A 19865-nucleotide genomic window follows, 5' to 3' on the forward strand; every position below is an offset into this window, starting at 1 on the left:
ATCCCACTCTCCCTGAGACACCTGTGGAGAGTGGAGTCACGGGTCAGGGTCTGCCATTATCAACGGCGACCATGGAGCAATTTGGGGTAAGTGCCTTACTCAAGGGCACATCAACAGATTTCTCACCTTGAGGATTCGAACTAGTAACCTTTCGGTTACTGCCCAAACGCTCTAACCGATAGACTACCTGCCGCCCTTATCTTATGATTTTAGTAGTCTAGAAGCAGTCTGACACTAGCTAGCATTATGGGTACTGTAGTTCTTGGGAGTATAATTATAATATTATAGTCATTTAGCAAACACAGGTAACACACATACAGTACACTATTCAGTATTATGTGGCCCATGTGGCAAACCCATAACTCAGTGATGCAAGCACCATGTTCTGAACAACTAAGTCATCAGAACTATAGATATACACATGGGTGTTAAAGTTTATCTTAAAGGTCCAATGCAGGCATTTTTATCTCAACATCAAATCATTTCAGGGTAACAATTAAGTATCTTACTGTGATTGTTTTCAATTAAAATGGTAAAAAGGAAACAGAAATAGCTTCTTAGCAAAGAGACTGTCTGTGAGTGGTCTGAGTGGGCAGGGGAAAACAGAAAACGATCTGTTATTGGCAGAGAGATTTGGAACTCTCTTTCTTATTGGTCTAACTAATTTACCACCTGGTGATGTCAACAGGCAGGCCAAAACTCCATCCCACCAAAACAGGCTGACATTTCTGGCAGTCGTTTCAAACAGCTCTTACACGATAAGGGCATTATTAGGATTTTCACAGTATTATTCCAACCTCCTAGTGCGGAAATATATATCAGACACAGGACATCTAGCTTTGACTGCACTGGACCTTTAAGGCATTTCAAATATAGTGTTTCTTGCTGTGTGTGTATGTGGGGGGGGGGGGGGGGGGGGTTATCATTCCAAAGTTTCAAACTAGTCTGGGCTTTTGTGGTTTTCTCTACCACCAATCTCTTGAATATTTACCATCAATGAATTGAAATGTATCACGATTATATACAATCAATGGCAATCCATCAATCAATAGTCATCGTACAGTTGCACAAATCCTGCATGTCTACTTTAATTATCTTTGGTTAGCATAAGTTGCCTGGCTGATACCAAAGATCCAGGCCTCTGAGTCTGGGGAGGGAGGCTGTTTGATGTTGTCAGCACGATGTGTCAATAATGAAATGGGCTGTGCTTTTTCTGGTTGGTTCTCATCTGTCTTTCGTACCCAAACACCCACAGGCACAGCCACACACATCTGCCGGGCGCCGCCCCCTTCCAATACAATTGATGGCTTTTCAAACCCCCAGGGAAAAGTTTCAGAGAACCAACCAATGTAGCTGCTCTCTGAGACAACCGGAATATGACTTTCTGAAGACTGTTTAGACCAGTGGGGCGCAGTGTGTCGTGTACCACGTGGGTTTGGGCGTCAGCCAGAACATAATACAAGAGTGAGTTTTGTCTAAAGTAGCCAACATAATATATCTGTACAAGGAAGGATAATGTCTCATTTTCTCTTCTCATTACAGATATCATAACGGCCATCTCAATCAGTACATCATAGTTCAGTACATTCCAGTATATTCTTGGCAATGTTCTATAGCAAAAGGAAACTGTTATAATCCTCACTGAAAAACTACACACTAGATTTGTCTTAATTGTCATTTGGAAATGACCCAGCTACAGTCAGACCTACTGATTGCTGTAGCTCCCTTAGTTTGCGAAATTCTGTATTACTTTATGTAACCCTTTTCTAAAATGTTCCACACGGCAATGGCAGAAGGAAGACTGAGGGAAAACTAGCGTTGTAGTTTTACAAACAGTTGAATGCTTTCATGTAACTTAATAAATGCATATTACAACATTGGAACATTTGAGCAGAACCCCCCCCAAGAAAATAAGCCCCAAAAACAGCTGTTTTAGAATGTTCAATGGGGAGACTATTTCCTCTTGAATGTTGTTTGAATGTTATTTTCCTGCCCTGCTCTGTAGCATTACGGAAGAAGAGCAGGTTAGTACCAGTTGGTTCGGCCTACAGTTCTAACATTCTCATCCTCATTGTCTTACGTCAGATAGCGTGAGTTTCGTCTGAACCAGCGTTATGATACTGATGACTTGTCACCACAGATGGTCTGTTTAGGATTCTACTGTTCTGGCTTGATGGAGTAGGCCTACACCGCCATCTAGTGGGCGTGTCGGGGACAACAGTTGTTTACAACTAGCATTGTAGCTAAGACTAACTCTAACCCTTTTCCTAACCTGCCACACTAATTATCCTAACCTGCCACACTAATTATCCTAACCTGCTATGTAAACAAACCATCTGTGGTGACAAATCAGCAGCATCACCACCTCGGTTGAGGGACTAACATTGCGTAGGAGTGACGCCACATGTTAGAAGACAGTGGTCAGGATTAAATCCAAGTCGCGTTGTAGAGCAACGCCCTAAACAGCCAACAATGTGCCCTATAAAGGTAATTTACGCTTGAGACAACATTTGCAGCGTTCACCATGAATGCGATCTCTGTGAAATTACCTTTAAAAAGGCGCACTGTCGGCTGTCTAGTGTGCTTCTCAATAACACACCTTGGATTGAATCCTGACCAAGACTTCATTCCTTCTCCTTTCAATCACCCAGGCCATTGTGAGAGCCCTTCAGGTACACTTCATCCTGTGACAGGGGCCCGTCGTAAGCCTCCATGTAAAGACTGCTAGTGCTACTGCCACTGCTGCCCAGGAAGGTGCCCACGGCCCGACCCTGGCGCGCGTGGCCCACCGCGTCGCTGAACACCTTGTTGATCTGCTCCTCAGAAGGCATCCACCAGTCCGGGTTAGAGGCACAGTGCATTCGGATAAACTCTGAGGAGTACAAGTAAATATTTGTTATGATTAGAAAAAAAAACTGCACAAAATTTGATGTTGCCAACATCTGTTCACCAATCTCTTTAGTAGCATACATGTTGCTGTCGTACCCATCTCTTTAGTAGCATACATGTTGCTGTCGTACCCATCTCTTTAGTAGCATACATGTTGCTGTCATACCCATCTCTTTAGTAGCATACATGTTGCTGTAGTACCCATCTCTTTAATAGCATACATGTTGCTGTAGTACCCATCTCTTTAATAGCATACATGTTGCTGTAGTACCCATCTCTTTAATAGCATACATGTTGCTGTAGTACCCATCTCTTTAATAGCATACATGTTGCTGTAGTACCCATCTCTTTAATAGCATACATGTTGCTGTAGTACCCATCTCTTTAATAGCATACATGTTGCTGTAGTACCCATCTCTTTAGTAGCATACATGTTGCTGTAGTACCCATCTCTTTAGTAGCATACATGTTGCTGTAGTACCCATCTCTTTAGTAGCATACATGTTGCTGTAGTACCCATCTCTTTACATGTTGCTGTAGCATACATGTTGCTGTAGTACCCATCTCCATCTCTTTACCCATCTCTTTAGTAGCATACATGTTGCTGTAGTACCCATCTCTTTAGTAGCATACATGTTGCTGTAGTACCCATCTCTTTAGTAGCATACATGTTGCTGTAGTACCCATCTCTTTAGTAGCATACATGTTGCTGTAGTACCCATCTCTTTAGTAGCATACATGTTGCATAGTACCCATCTCTTTAGTAGCATACATGTTGCTTAGTACCCATCTCTTTAGTAGCATACATGTTGCTGTAGTACCCATCTCTTTAGTAGCATACATGTTGCTGTAGTACCCATCTCTTTAGTAGCATACATGTTGCTGTAGTACCCATCTCTTTAGTAGCATACATGTTGCTGTAGTACCCATCTCTTTAGTAGCATACATGTTGCTGTAGTACCCATCTCTTTAGTAGCATACATGTTGCTGTAGTACCCATCTCTTTAGTAGCATACATGTTGCTGTAGTACCCATCTCTTTAGTAGCATACATGTTGCTGTAGTACCCATCTCTTTAGTAGCATACATGTTGCTTTAGTAGCATACATGTTGCTATAGTACCCATCTCTTTAGTAGCATACATGTTGCTGTAGTACCCATCTCTTTAGTATCATACATGTTGCTATAGTACCCATCTCTTTAGTAGCATACATGTTACTGTAGTACCCATCTCTTTAGTAGCATACATGTTGCTGTAGTACCCATCTCTTTAGTAGCATACATGTTGCTATAGTACCCATCTCTTTAGTAATCATTCATTTTGCTTAGTACCCATCTCATAGCATACATTGTAGTACCCATCTCTTTTAACATTCTGTAGTACCCATCTCTTTAATAGCATACATGTTGCTATAGTACCCATCTCTTTAGTAACATTCTTTTTGCTGTAGTACCCATCTCTTTAATAGCATACATGTTGCTGTAGTACCCATCTCTTTAGTAACATTCTTTTTGCTGTAGTACCCATCTCTTTAATATCATACATGTTGCTGTAGTACCCATCTCTTTAGTAGCATACATGTTGCTATAGTACCCATCTCTTTAGTAGCATACATGTTGCTGTAGTACCCATCTCTTTAATATCATACATGTTGCTATAGTACCCATCTCTTTAGTAGCATACATGTTGCTATAGTACCCATCTCTTTAGTAACATTCTTTTTGCTGTAGTACCCATCTCTTTAGTAGCATACATGTTGCTGTAGTACCCATCTCTTTAGTAGCATACATGTTGCTGTAGTACCCATCTCTTTAGTAGCATACATGTTGCTGTAGTACCCATCTCTTTAGTAGCATACATGTTCTCTTTAGTAGCATACATGTTAGCTGCCTTCTGTAGTACCCATCTCTTTAGTAGCATACATGTTGCTGTCATACCCATCTCTTTAGTAGCATACATGTTGCTATAGTACCCATCTCTTTAGTAGCATACATGTTGCTGTAGTACCCATCTCTTTAATATCATACATGTTGCTATAGTACCCATCTCTTTAGTAGCATACATGTTACTGTAGTACCCATCTCTTTAGTAGCATACATGTTGCTGTAGTACCCATCTCTTTAGTAGCATACATGTTGCTGTAGTACCCATCTCTTTAGTAGCATACATGTTACTGTAGTACCCATCTCTTTAGTAGCATACATGTTGCTATAGTACCCATCTCTTTAGTAGCATACATGTTGCTGTAGTACCCATCTCTTTAATATCATACATGTTGCTATAGTACCCATCTCTTTAGTAGCATACATGTTGCTATAGTACCCATCTCTTTAGTAACATTCTTTTTGCTGTAGTACCCATCTCTTTAGTAGCATACATGTTGCTGTAGTACCCATCTCTTTAGTAGCATACATGTTGCTGTAGTACCCATCTCTTTAGTAGCATACATGTTGCTGTAGTACCCATCTCTTTAGTAGCATACATGTTGCTGTAATACCCATCTCTTTAGTAGCATACATGTTGCTGTCATACCCATCTCTTTAGTAGCATACATGTTGCTATAGTACCCATCTCTTTAGTAACATTCTTTTTGCTGTAGTACCCATCTCTTTAGTAGCATACATGTTGCTGTAGTACCCATCTCTTTAGTAGCATACATGTTGCTGTAGTACCCATCTCTTTAGTAGCATACATGTTGCTGTAGTACCCATCTCTTTAGTAGCATACATGTTGCTGTAGTACCCATCTCTTTAGTAGCATACATGTTGCTGTCATACCCATCTCTTTAGTAGCATACATGTTGCTATAGTACCCATCTCTTTAGTAGCATACATGTTGCTGTAGTACCCATCTCTTTAATATCATACATGTTGCTATAGTACCCATCTCTTTAGTAGCATACATGTTACTGTAGTACCCATCTCTTTAATATCATACATGTTGCTGTAGTACCCATCTCTTTAGTAGCATACATGTTGCTGTAGTACCCATCTCTTTAATAGCATACATGTTGCTATAGTACCCATCTCTTTAGTAGCATATATGTTGCTGTAGTACCCATCTCTTTAATAGCATACATGTTGCTGTAGTACCCATCTCTTTAATATCATACATGTTGCTATAGTACCCATCTCTTTAGTAGCATACATGTTGCTGTAGTACCCATCTCTTTAGTAGCATACATGTTGCTGTAGTACCCATCTCTTTAGTAGCATACATGTTGCTGTAGTACCCATCTCTTTAGTAGCATACATGTTGCTGTAGTACCCATCTCTTTAGTAGCATACATGTTACTGTAGTACCCATCTCTTTAATAGCATACATGTTGCTGTAGTACCCATCTCTTTAGTAGCATACATGTTGCTGTAGTACCCATCTCTTTAATATCATACATGTTGCTGTAGTACCCATCTCTTTAATATCATACATGTTGCTGTAGTACCCATCTCTTTAGTAGCATACATGTTGCTGTAGTACCCATCTCTTTAATATCATACATGTTGCTGTAGTACCCATCTCTTTAATATCATACATGTTGCTGTAGTACCCATCTCTTTAGTAGCATACATGTTGCTGTAGTACCCATCTCTTTAGTAGCATACATGTTGCTGTAGTACCCATCTCTTTAATATCATACATGTTACTGTAGTACCCATCTCTTTAATATCATACATGTTGCTGTAGTACCCATCTCTTTAGTAGCATACATGTTACTGTAGTACCCATCTCTTTAATAGCATACATGTTGCTGTAGTACCCATCTCTTTAGTAACATTCTTTTTGCTGTAGTACCCATCTCTTTAATAGCATACATGTTGCTGTAGTACCCATCTCTTTAGTAGCATACATGTTGCTGTAGTACCCATCTCTTTAGTAACATTCTTTTTGCTGTAGTACCCATCTCTTTAATAGCATACATGTTGCTGTAGTACCCATCTCTTTAGTAGCATACATGTTGCTGTAGTACCCATCTCTTTAGTAACATTCTTTTTGCTGTAGTACCCATCTCTTTAATATCATACATGTTGCTATAGTACCCATCTCTTTATTAGCATACATGTTGCTGTAGTACCCATCTTTTTAATAGCATACATGTTGCTGTAGTACCCATCTCTTTAATAGCATACATGTTGCTGTAGTACCCATCTCTTTAATAGCATACATGTTGCTGTAGTACCCATCTCTTTAGTAGCATACATGTTGCTATAGTACCCATCTCTTTAGTAGCATACATGTTGCTGTAGTACCCATCTCTTTAATAGCATACATGTTGCTATAGTACCCATCTCTTTAATAGCATACATGTTGCTGTAGTACCCATCTCTTTAGTAGCATACATGTTGCTGTAGTACCCATCTCTTTAGTAGCATACATGTTGCTGTAGTACCCATCTCTTTAGTAGCATACATGTTGCTGTAGTACCCATCTCTTTAGTAGCATACATGTTGCTGTAGTACCCATCTCTTTACTAGAGATGCCGCCAGTACCTCTGAGGCAGGTGACTTTGACGGGGTTGAGGGGCCGTCTCTCCGGCCCAGGCTCTCCTGAGTGAACTGAGCGTTTCCTCTTGCCCAGGCCGCACGAGTACTTGAGCTCGTCCGTAGTGAAGACGAAGCGGATCAGGTAGCGCAGCAGCCGCCGGCCATCTTTCTTGGACGAGTTGACTGCCTCGTCCCACTGCTTGTTGGTGATGAAGAGGGGGTAGTTCCCCAGGAGCTGTTTACTGCCCTGAGGAGGGGTATGAAGAAGTGAAGAGGGTGAGAATGACAGGAGGTAGGTGAGGGAAAGACGGCTCATAATAATGGCTGGAATGGAATGGTATAAAACCATGTTTTTGATGTGTTTGATACCATTCCATTTATTCAGTTTCAGCCATTACTATTAACCTGTCCCCCCCCCATTTAAATTGCCACAAACCACAACTGGTGAGAATGGAACGGCTTAGTTATGAGCTCTGAGTACCCTGCCATAGAGCCACCAGGGTTGGGGAACATTCCATTTCAGTTCCGCCAATTCAGAAAGTCAACTGAAATTCCTTTTCCATTTTTTTCCTCATTGAAAAGCAATGAAACGAAAAAGGAAAATTGGAATTGGATTACAGTTGATTGACTGAATTGAAATGGAATTGACCCCAATCCTGAGGTGCACTAGCAGGGTATTGAAAAGTGCATTCAAGCTGTCAAAGCATTCAGAAGAAGTGCTGTCATTCATGTGTTATAACAAGGTTGTTAACGTCATGCTCAATATGTGATGGAGAACTATGATATTTTTTAGTTAGTCTAGTTTCTCAAATGAATCTAAAGCATTAATTGTGCTATACACCTGATACCAACAATAACCAGTTCCTATCGTTGTAAACCCATTGCCCCATAGAACAAGAAGTTATTGCCAGATGTAACGGCAATGTTGAGGGAAAGGCGGTGGTGGTGTCCATGAACCTTTTCTCCATTTAACAGAACCTATTTTTATCTTGTTATGCAACACTGTTGCAAGATGATATTTTCACATCCTTAATAGAGAAGCTGATTTGAATGGCAGTTTCACATCTTGTGCCAGTAGTTTCGGTTTTATCTATAAAGCTGCTGTGCAACTGAGTTGAACACTTAAAGGGAGTCAGTGACAACATCCCAAAAAAATCTATATATCCACTCCCCATTTTAACTGGGCTTTTAAGTGATTGTTTACTCCAAAATCAAAGTGTGTTAGACTGTCAGAGGAGTCCATGCCCAATGCCATTTGATGTGTCGGTCTAGCTATATGCTCGATTAAAACATGAATGGGAAAGATAGGCCCCAGTTAATTTCACATTTTAAATGGATCTATATAACAGATTGTGAAACTCTTTCTAATAGTGGACTACGTCTGACAAACTAGGATGGGGGTGGGGACGACAACGCTTCTCATGCTTCTCATGCCGAGAAATCCACCAAGGTGAGTAGGTGATATTTAAGGCCCATTAGAGTAAGGCACATTAGAAAGACACAAACTAAGTGAGGGGTGATTCCGTTACATACAGTAAGAAAACACATCTGGAAAACACAAACCTCATATAATGTTTTCTGTTCTTCTTCCTGTAGAGATAGAGCGCTCTTTAGATCTAAAAGTTCACCCTGGTGTCTTATTTTGCATCTCTCATGTAACATCTATAATATACACATTGGCCGTGTCCGAATAGCCGTACTAAGCTTCTAAATAGTAGACATTTTGAGTATGCAAAAATAGAAAGTTTAATGGTATGTGAAATTTCAGAAATGTAGTATGCTATATAAAGGATGTCATACTGTACTCACTTCGGCTTTTCTGAATGAGTATGGCTGGGGTCCTCCCTGGGTCAGCCCTAGCCCTCCCTGACCCTCTCCACCCATCTCCCTGGGGCAGGGAGCTGGCTGGATGGAGTTGCGTCCCCTGGCAGCCTTGGCAGGGTTTGCTCCGACTCCCCTCCCTGGGGGTCGCCCCCAGCCCTACCTGGCCCTCTGGAGCTATCTCCCATTCAATTCAGTGAAGCCCAGGTAAATGGTTGGAGTGACTAGGACTCTCTTGGAATTCATGATTCACCTGAGAGGGCCCCTGTCGGCCGGCTTCTAAATGGTTCCTCGCTCCCCAGCTGTTGAACAGCTCGATGAAAGGTATGGGAAAAAAACATGGCAATTCTGGAACAATATTGCCAACTGATGGAGTTGAGAGTTCAACCCAGAAAGTGCCACAGTTTCTTAATTGAGAAAGGTGGTAATGACAAGGGCAAGTCCTCATTCAAGGTTAATGACTGTTTATCCTGGAAACTGAATGGAGAGGACTTGCACTTAATTGGGCGTGAGGAATCCTAAAAATATCTTGGAATGCAAGTGAACCCGTAGGCAGGCATTGTTAAACTGAAACTGATCGGGCTACTTCGTGACTGGATATGCAAGATCGGATGGGCGGTGCTAAAACCTTCTCAGAAGGTCTTTCACTGTCCCGAGGCTAATCTACAGAGCTGACCACAGCAACCTAAAGGGGATCGACCTGACCAAAATAGATGGAATGATAAGAACCGCTGTGAAAGAATGGCTCCCCCACCCACGAGCACATGTAACGGGTTGCTCTATGTGAAACACCGATACGGGGGTCTCGTGAAGCTGGCCCCCCAGATTACATCGATCCAGGCCAGAAGGATCCACCGGCAGATCAGGGAATATGGCTGCAAGCCGGTGAGAGCGACACAAAGATGCCCTCCCTCGACAACAACACAACTGGCTTAGTGACGCTGCATTTCCCAATACCGTGTGATTGGAGGCAGGAAGAAATGTGAAAATGGATATGCCTGTCAACTCAAGGTGTGGGGACGCAGGCCTTTGGCCGTGATAAGATCAGCAAAACTAGGCTTACCTCCTCAGTGGGATTCGGCCAGTATAACAATGGACTGAAGTTGAGGGCAAATGTCTATCCTACTCGGGAGATGTTCAAAAGGGGAAGGCCGGAGAAGGATTCCCCTTGGAGGCACTTTCCAGCCCTGTATGAATCTTGCTGACATATACTGGGTCGATGCCAGTTGATCCAAGGAGCCCGCATAAATAGGCACAACAGGGTGTGTGACCTATCAGTAACGGAAGCCGAAAGCAGAGGATGGAACGTTATCAAGGAGATACATATCTCCATGCTGGATGGGAGACTAAGGAAACCAGACTTGATATTCGTGAGAAATGGTGCCGCTTTGGTGGTTGACGTTACAGTGCGATACGAAGACGCCGTTGACACCGTCGAGGTGGCTAGATCGGAAAAGATTGCATACTACATCACTGTTGCTGCATCAATCATTAACAAGCTGCTGGGAGTCGATAGGGTCACCTTGTTTGACTTCTTGAGAGAGGCCCTGAGCAAGTGGCCTACTCCTAACGATTAAGTATGGCAAGCCATGGGACTATCTTGGTCTTGAAGGGCGGACTTCACAAAGCTGGAAAAACAAAGAGTCCTGCTCTACTCCATAGATCTGCTGAGAGATGTCAATCGTGTAGATCGGCTCGGCGAAGAGGCACAGAGTGATGAAGGTGTTTAAACCACATCAGGCAAGTGGGTCTGATATTCCTCCCTACTCCATAGAAGGAAAACCCTAACCGTGGTCGGGTGTCCACTTATGTGTCCGTCAGAACATGGTGGAATACAAGGGTTTGTCGGGACAAGATCCGATAAGAAGGGTAACTGACCGGGGCTATGTGTCCATTAGTGATTATCATGGGTAACTGACCGGGGCTATGTGTCCATTAGTGATTATCATGGGTAACTGACCGGGGCCATGTGTCCATTAGTGATTATCATGGGTAACTGACCGGGGCTATGTGTCCATTAGTGATTATCATGGGTAACTGACCGGGGCTATGTGTCCATTAGTGATTATCATGGGTAACTGACCGGGGCTATGTGTCCATTAGTGATTATCATGGGTAACTGACCGGGGCTATGTGTCCATTAGTGATTATCATGGGTAACTGACCGGGGCTATGTGTCCATTAGTGATTATCATGGGTAACTGACCGGGGCTATGTGTCCATTAGTGATTATCATGGGTAACTGACCGGGGCTATGTGTCCATTAGTGATTATCATGGGTAACTGACCGGGGCTATGTGTCCATTAGTGATTATCATGGGTAACTGACCGGGGCTATGTGTCCATTAGTGATTATCATGGGTAACTGACCGGGGCTATGTGTCCATTAGTGATTATAATGGGTAACTGACCGGGGCTATGTGTCCATTAGTGATTATCATGGGTAACTGGGATCCCGAGACTGTTTTAACAGAGTTGGTCCCCGTTAAGATATAGTACCTTGATGCTTAAACTATTTCCACTCTTTATCTCCCCCGTTAATCATGATCGATCTGTATAATCATCAACTTGATTTAGCCAAATATAGGATATATTTATTATATTAAATATTCTGTCATTCCTTAAAGGAGGTTATCTAGCAAGCTTAGCAACTTTGTTCATTTGACTTTTGTTGGACTGCCATTACAAAGTTTGTATGATTCGACAACGCTATACGAGGGGTGCACTCCGTGTGTCCTAATTTAGATCTGTGTCCAGTTAGCCGACTGCTGAAATGCTCTGAATTAATTGAGGAACATTATGAACGGCCTGTTTTGCTATTCAAAACAATGTTGTTGGCCATCCTCTATCATTACTGAATATCAGTTTAATTTGCCCTGAAATCAAGGTGGCGCAGCGACAATCTTATTTGCGGAGAACCCTGGCATAGTGACCATATCTTCGTTTTACACGCTTTAAATGGGCACTTCTGATTTTTGCCATTTTTCCCAGACTCTCTGGATAAATATGAATTCTTCTCGGTATTGAAACAGGAAAATATGAATCCCTCCATGGAACAGAGTCCTGCAGGGGTAAACGGCTAGGTTGAACTCACCTGGCCCCTGGATCAGCCTAAATGTACTGTATGTCAAAGTGAAGCTATGGGACCGGCCTCGCCCAATAAATATCAAAGGGAAGAGGGGACTCAGAGGACCATGCACACAGAAGGAAGTAAACACTGGATGACACGATAAGGGCCGTCCTCTCGCAACACACATCCACCCATACTCACACACATACAGTACGGTAACAAGCATCACAAACACAATCACACTGGCAAAACACACAGTCTTACACTTTCATATATTGGCCCGAGGGCGCTACCATCCGATTCCTAGCCAAATAATCCCTCTTGTGTTGCCTTAGGTGTTCTCAAGTGCCGGACAGAAACAAGCAGTGAAAATAATACTGATTACCGCTCACCCCAGCTGAAGCACGCCGGTTAGTAGTGTCAGCCCTTGGCTCTCTCTTCTCCAGGGAAGTAATGCGTAGCACATTGATGACTAGACAGGGCGACTGACAGCCAGTCTGGAAGCCAGAAAAGGATCAGAACTACACTGACATGTGGCTAAACCGAATGACAAGCCTCGTTTAGCCAGTGCTCCTCATCTCAAAGTGAAGAAATTCAATGAAGCGGGTAAACGGTGGGCAACTTTGAGCCTCTTTAGGTAGCCAACTAGTTACCAGATACACGGCTGGACCCCCAGCCCACTCCCGAGAGCCCCTGGCCATTGACTCCCTGTCAAAATTAATGAATGGCGGGAAACATTGCAATTGCACATTAGATGACGCATTCTCAGAATGGATGAGCTTAGTATGTTGATATTTGCACGTACTGCATTCGTTTTTTACTGAACAATACATTCTAAATATAGTATGTAGTACAATTAATACACAGTATGCAGTAAGCAAGACAGATTTCAGACACGGCCAGTATGACTAGTGATAAAACATAAAAAGGTACAGTACAGTACCTGACAGAAACTGGAACAGACCAAGAGTATTTCTTTCTAGAAAGACACAGTCTGTGTTTTGAGACAAACTGATTTCTTGCCTCTGTTAGTTGTTCCTCTGCCATGGGCTGTATAAACTGGTCATGGTGCTGGAGAACAGTCTTGAAGAAGTCCAGCACATTCTGGCAGGGAGCTGGAAGGAAATCAGGGTTATAAAAGCCATCAAAAAGATTTGATTGAAGACACAGAAAGAATGTGATATATAAATTGAGTCCGGGGTGTCTAACTCTAAGTCGCTCTAGATAAGAGCATCTGCTTAATGACTAAAATGTCAAATACAGCCCCCCGAAATGATTGGGACAGTGACACGTTTTGGCTCTGTACTCCAGCACTTTGGATTTTAAATGATACAATGACTATTGACTATTGAGGTTAAAGTGCAGGCTGTCAGCTTTTATTTGATGGTATTTTGATCCATATCAGGTAAACCATTTACAAATTAAAACAGTATTTGTACATAGTCCCCCCATTTTAGGGAACCAAAGGTATTGGGACAAATTCACTTCACTCAAACTTTTCTCCCCAAAGTTTCTTATTTTATTTATTTTTATTGACCCTTTATTTAACTAGGCAAGTCAGTTAAGAACAAATTCTTATTTACAAGGATGGCCTACCCCAGCCAAACCCTAACCCGGACGACACTGGGCCAAATGTATGCCGCCCTATGGGACTCCCAATCACGACCGGTTGTGATACAGCCTGGAATCTAACCAGGGTCTGTAGTGACGCCTCTAGCACTGAGATAAAGTGCCTTAGACTGCTGCGCCACTCGGGAGCCCAGAAAAGTGCTGGAGTACAGAACCAAAACAACAACAAAAAATTCCAGAGGGCACTGTAAATCTTGAACTAGACATAAAAAGTTAGGTACTACATCATATGGTTACCCCCCTCATTTGGCACTGTGTCATTATTGTGACATGCTATGTCAAGTCACAGGGTAAAGACCCAAATCCACGGAGTTGTCTTGGGCAGCAAAATTAGCACATCGTCTAACTTGAGGCTTTTACGGGTGACAGCCTTCTATAGTATCCACATACCAAGTCACAATCTCACATGAATCTGCCTTTACTGGGTTCTATGATCCTGAAACCCCGGTACTGTACCTGGTATGTTGTCCATCTTGTTGCGCAGCTCTTCGTTCTCCTGCTGCAGACACAGCACCTCCTGCTCCAGCTCCACACAGCGAGGGCAGCAGCTCTCCTCCTCCTCCTCTTCCTCCTCCGGCAGGGTGGACGAGGGGTGGCCATACGAATCTGAGGGGGCCGGGGAGTTCCAGCCCCCCAGGTTGTGGCCCGGCGACCCCCCAGACTCGGGCTCAGCTGGTGGGCATCGCTCTCCCTCGAGGCCCGGGCCCGGGTGGGGCTGTTGGTTCCCGGTGAGCAGATAGCTCTGGAGGGACTCAGTGAAAATGCGCAGGAAGGCGGATGTTTGTTGTTGGCTCCAGTGGCTGTGCTGGGCTTCGTCATCAGGGTCGACGGTGGCGCTCTTGTCAAGACGTGGCGTGCCCAGGGTGGGGTAATTACCCCCCTGACCCGCAACTGGCCTTGACTCCGCCCCAGGTCCAGAGGGGCAGCTGTCCTCCTGCTTGATGTGGGAAGAGGGCAGAGGAGCTTGAGGCTCCACAAACCGGCCGTTGTTGTTGAGAAGAGTGAGGACCCGGCTACACTGCTGTGCGAAGGCATCCAAGATGAGGCGATTTTCTAGAGGAACAGAGAGCGAGTAGATGAAGATAGCCAAGACGTTCACTATGACATGAAGGCCAACCAGCATATTTTGGAGTCAACGTTTGGGCATCAACACATTTCTACATTTCCACAGTCCTTGATTACTTGGCATTGAATTGATAGCATGGATTTTTTTTAAACACAGAAGAGCGTGGACTAGATTAGTTGTTCCTAATACTACAGTAGGATTGGTTCAGTCTTATCCCTTTCTCAGTCACCTCTACTTGACTCTCAAATTCTATATAAAGGTGTTGGCGTTTCTGCTTCGCTGCTCTGGCTTCCTCCCCTCACCACCCTCACTCCCTCTATCTGGCTCTTCCTCTTTCTCTACAAGACTCATATTTTACCCGAGTACAGGTTCCCTCCATTCAATGGCACTCTTGTACAAGGAATCTGGTTGAGTCAGACGTCAATATATAGGCCTACACTAGTCCTTCCCTTGCCATTGTTGCCTGTGCTTGCTCTTTGAGGGTTATAGGCTTTGGTTGCAGTTGAGCACTTTTTGACAAATGCATTTGATTTGTTGATATTTGATGCCCCCCCCACCCCCTCCTCCTCCTCCTCTTGAGCTTAAATAATCACCCAAGCCAAACAAATCGGTTTATGATGCTACTGAGCGATAATATCATCCATAACAGCTCATAAAAACAGCTCTCCCTGTGTCCTTCTCCCAGCAGTCTCAGCACATCGGAATGAGATGATCTCGCACATCTCTCCTCTAATGATTACGAATGTGTTGCCTTCACACACAAAGAGACAAGGCAGGTAATTATGAGCGCAGACAGCTACCCACGGCGTCCTCGCTGCAACTGGGCGGGAGGCCTGGCACTCTGGCAGCCGCTGAGACGTGTCTATCGGCCTGGCGCAGATGTGTCGCATTTATTAATATGCGTGCCGTCTTTGTTTACCCGCCGAGATGTATCTGATATCATCCCCCGTGCCTCCGTCCCTCCCACCCGCCCCTCTTCCCTTGCTCCCTGGTAGTGTGCACGGGGAGACAGCCTCATAAAATGTCATTAAATACAACATGCTCCGCAGAGGCAAATTTATGAGCACCATTTATTTTAATCACAACTCTTTGGAAAAGCTTTTAAATGCAATTTGCTTTATTGTGTGTGGATCTCAGGGCTGACGTCCTTGGGTTCCTCCTTCTGTCTGTGGGATGCAGAATGGGAAAGAAACACCACCTCTGTCTGACTGTCACCTCCAGGAAAATGTGCTCTTATCACTGGAATCATTAAATCACATGAATACTTAGTTGTGTTGGTTAGCTTTTGTCTTATGGTTAACAAAATATATACCCTTTTTGTACTATTGCGCCAAACTGACCCAAACGTTCTTGCTTGATTATTTTCTTTATGCGCTGTTCCTTTCAGCATAATTACAACAGCTTGGTTTAGGTCAACTCGGTTGGCTCAGTGAGTGAAAAGTTCTGTACTGTATCGAATGCAGATACCTAATAACTGTGTAAAACTGGGCTTTGAATTGGGTTGTTAATTAAGACAAAATTGGAAGCCCCAGTACCATAGGAGCAGGTTAGTTATAACGTAGTGATTGTTCAGGGGAGCCTATAGGCCTACCATAGAGCATGTAATACTGTATGAGGCCTGTACTTTGTCACTGCCCTGGATAATGGCATGAGGCGACATTACAACTATTATACCAATTTGGCTTAATGCTACAGCACAGTGCTAACACAGTATAAGCTAGATAGTGCTGTGTCAGCGTAACAACAATCTCAGAATACTGAGCTCAACCTCCCCTGCTAGTGGAGCGATAAAGAGATCTATATCTGTTGGGGAAATATGATATCTGTTTAATTTAGTAACAAAACTGCTTCCGGCAGTTTTATAGTGCACTATAATAGGGATATGGTGCCAATTGGGACGCAGATCAAAGTTCCTATAGAAATAGAAGTGTAGTGTATTTCTATGCTTACTCTTCCTTTGAGAAACCAGTTTGCCCGCTGTTGCTCAAAAGAAGTGCACATCATTACAATGGATATTCACACAGACATAAACACAAACACACTTCAACAACTGCACAACCCTATCACTCATTTGAGCACACACAGACCCTATAGTGGGCCTACTTAGTCATGGCTGCTTATTTTCAGTAGTACATAATATCTATCACAGGAAATTATAGAGAGATCGGAGATTGATGGAGATATGGGGGGATCAAATGAAATTTTGTCACACGCAACCAATACAACAGGTGTAGACCTTACCATGCTTACAACAAGCCCTTAACAACAATGTTGTTTTTTATAAAATAAGAGTTAAGAAAATATTGACGAAGTAAACAAAGTAACACAATAAAATAACAATAACAAGGGGTTATTGAGGTAATTGAGGTAATATGTACATGTAGGTGTAACAGTATAACTTTAGACTGTTCCCTCGCCCATACCCGGGTGCGAACCAAGGACCCTCTGCACACATCAACATCAGTCACCCACGAAGCATGGTTACCCATCGCTCCACAAAAGCCACGGCCCTTGCAGAGCAAGGGGAACCACTACTTCAAGGTCTCAGAGCAAGTGACGTCACCGATTGAAACGCTATTTAGCGCGCACCACCGCTAACTAAGCTAGCCGTTTCACATCCGTTACATAGGTAGGGGTATCCATTGATAATAAACAGCGAGTAGCAGCAGCGTAAAGTGGATTCACCTGGTTAGTCTAGGACATGGTAAGAGCAGGTGTTCCTAATGTTTTATACACTTAGTGTATAGTTACTACTCTCTGCTGGACTGATATGCCATTATGGTTTAATTTGTTGTTATATGACTATTTTATTATGCTATCTGTGTCATTTTAGCCTACAATACCTCAAATAGGCCTAGGCCCTACTTGTGGTGAATCAATAATTGTCTTTGTGCAAAATACAAAAAACCTTAACCAAAAACTGTTGTTTGACAACAAAATTGTGTCATTTTGGGTCAACCATGCAAATAGCCTACCTAGTAAGGTCTGGATATGGCTAAATACATACAGCATATTTTAAAATGTGTGTTTTATTACACTCATAGAATAAAAGCTGCCCCCATAGGAGAACCCTTTGAAGAACCATTTTTTGTTCCAGGTTAAACACTTTTGGTTCCAGGTAGAACCCTATTGGGCTCCATGTAAAACCCTTTCCCCAGGTAATTCTACATGGAATCCAAAAGAGTTATACCTGGAGCCAAAAAAAATCCTATGAGGACAGCCGAATAGGCTTTTTGGGACCCTTTTTTCTGTGTGGGAAAGGATTGTAATACTAACCAGAGAATGTATTTCTAACAGTGGTTGCATTGCATTTACGCGCACAGGCAACAGGCCTAGACATCATCTAGTCTAGTCCAACACCTAATTTCTAAAATAAAGGCTAAACTTTTCCTAATTTCACTTTCTCAACAAGTTTGAAAACATACCTGAGCTTATCCCGTAAGTGCAGTCGGGAGATTCGTGGTTGAGCTCGGCTTTTCCAGGCGAATACGTGGGGTCCTGGCGCACCGCGGTGCCGCTGCCGACCCTCTCCTGGAAGCCAAGTGATGCTGCCGCCACACTCCCCACTGTTGCTGAGGTAGATGTCGCGGCTCTACTGCTGGGCCTGTTATCGCATGGGAAACGCTGTTGCTGCTGTAGCTGCGGTGTCGCGAGATACTGGCTGCTGCTGCTGATGGTGAGGGAGGTTTGGTGGAGCTGCTGCCGCTGTTGCTGATACTGTTGTTGATACGGATGATGGTGATTGAGATTATGATTGTAGTGATGACCGCCTCCGTCTCCCAGCAGTGGGATATCGACCATTGTGGGTCTGTCGAACCGCGCCTTCCCCACCAACCGCTTGTTTGGGAAGGTCTTGAGGCTGCTGTATGGACCCCGCTGCTGACTGCACATCTTTGGGGCGCAGAGACCCTCGTCGGCTGGTTGCATTTCCCCCTCCATCACTGCAAGTTTCAACACGCAGTGGTGACTCGAGCTCGCTCTTGTCGCGTCCTTGTCTGGTGACTGGTTATTTTTTTCGTCACCGTCTCGCTGTCTGGCTCAGTTTCCCCCCCAGTAGTGCACTTTAATATTCAGAGGGTGGGCTAATTTACTGACAAGACAGAGCTCCAATCCCCAGACGGGGGGCGCCGCGTTAAAAAGTGATTGTGCCAAGCGGGAAATACAGGCGCGATCTGCACACCCCGTTGTCTGTACATTGTGTCTCTAATCGTCTTCATGAGCATACAGTTTTAAAGCAAAATTATATCGATGAAACTATAGCGGCCATTTTGCCTCTGAGGATAAGCTGGGTGAAGAGAGAATATGCTACCCCTTCACTATGACAACGGCCTCAAATAAGTGTGTCTAAAAATGACAGCTAAAATTAATAGGATAGCCTAATTGGGTTGTGTTTGGCTTTTGGAATGTTTGAAATAACCTACATGAGACCAAACATGGCATGATTGTATACCTTTACATGTACACCAACAATTCGATATTAAAGTGATTATAGCAGAAGGCCAAGTATGGCATTAGTCATGTAAACCCTTTACTCTGTTTATCTTAATCGCCGTAAAGTCATAATCGAAGTAAGCATACGCCGATTAAAACACCTGGTTTTCTGAGCAATCTTTACAATTATTAGGACATGTAAACAGTTTAAATCCGCGTTCCATGGGTTTATTTGATCTGCGCATGTGCCTGCACCGGGTAGCGCAAGCCTCCCTCAGCGCAAGTGAGGTGAGTTCAGGAAAAACTGTACATTTGTGTCTTATAAGTAGTTTCACATACAATCAGTTGTGGAAAAAGTACCCAACAGTCATACTTGAGTAAAAGTAAAGATACCTTGATAGAGAATGACTCAAGAAAGAGTGAAAGTTACCCAGTAAAATACTACCTGAGTAAAAGTCAAAAGTATTTGTTTTTAAAT

At 43.4% G+C, this 19865-nt stretch overlaps 1 protein-coding gene across 2 annotated transcripts; it reads right to left on the bottom strand.

The window, feature by feature from the left end:
- Window positions 1–1902: 1902 nt before the first annotated feature.
- LOC123993552 (BEN domain-containing protein 4-like) lies at window positions 1903–19594 on the bottom strand. Of its 2 annotated transcripts, XM_046295828.1 has the most exons (6): window positions 18382–19594; window positions 14347–14943; window positions 13285–13376; window positions 8934–8960; window positions 7377–7617; window positions 1903–2872 (listed from the first exon to the last, which is right to left on the bottom strand). In XM_046295828.1, the coding sequence occupies exons 1-6, from the start codon at window positions 18893–18895 to the stop codon at window positions 2640–2642; spliced, it is 1704 nt and encodes a 567-aa protein (XP_046151784.1). In that variant the 5' UTR covers window positions 18896–19594; the 3' UTR covers window positions 1903–2639. The 2 variants fall into 2 exon arrangements, with proteins under 2 accessions (XP_046151784.1, XP_046151785.1); XM_046295829.1 differs by lacking the exon at window positions 8934–8960.
- Between the last annotated feature and the right edge of the window lie 271 nt (window positions 19595–19865).

The sequence above is a fragment of the Oncorhynchus gorbuscha genome, linkage group LG13 (genome assembly GCF_021184085.1).
Source record: "Oncorhynchus gorbuscha isolate QuinsamMale2020 ecotype Even-year linkage group LG13, OgorEven_v1.0, whole genome shotgun sequence".
NCBI lineage: Eukaryota > Metazoa > Chordata > Actinopteri > Salmoniformes > Salmonidae > Oncorhynchus > Oncorhynchus gorbuscha.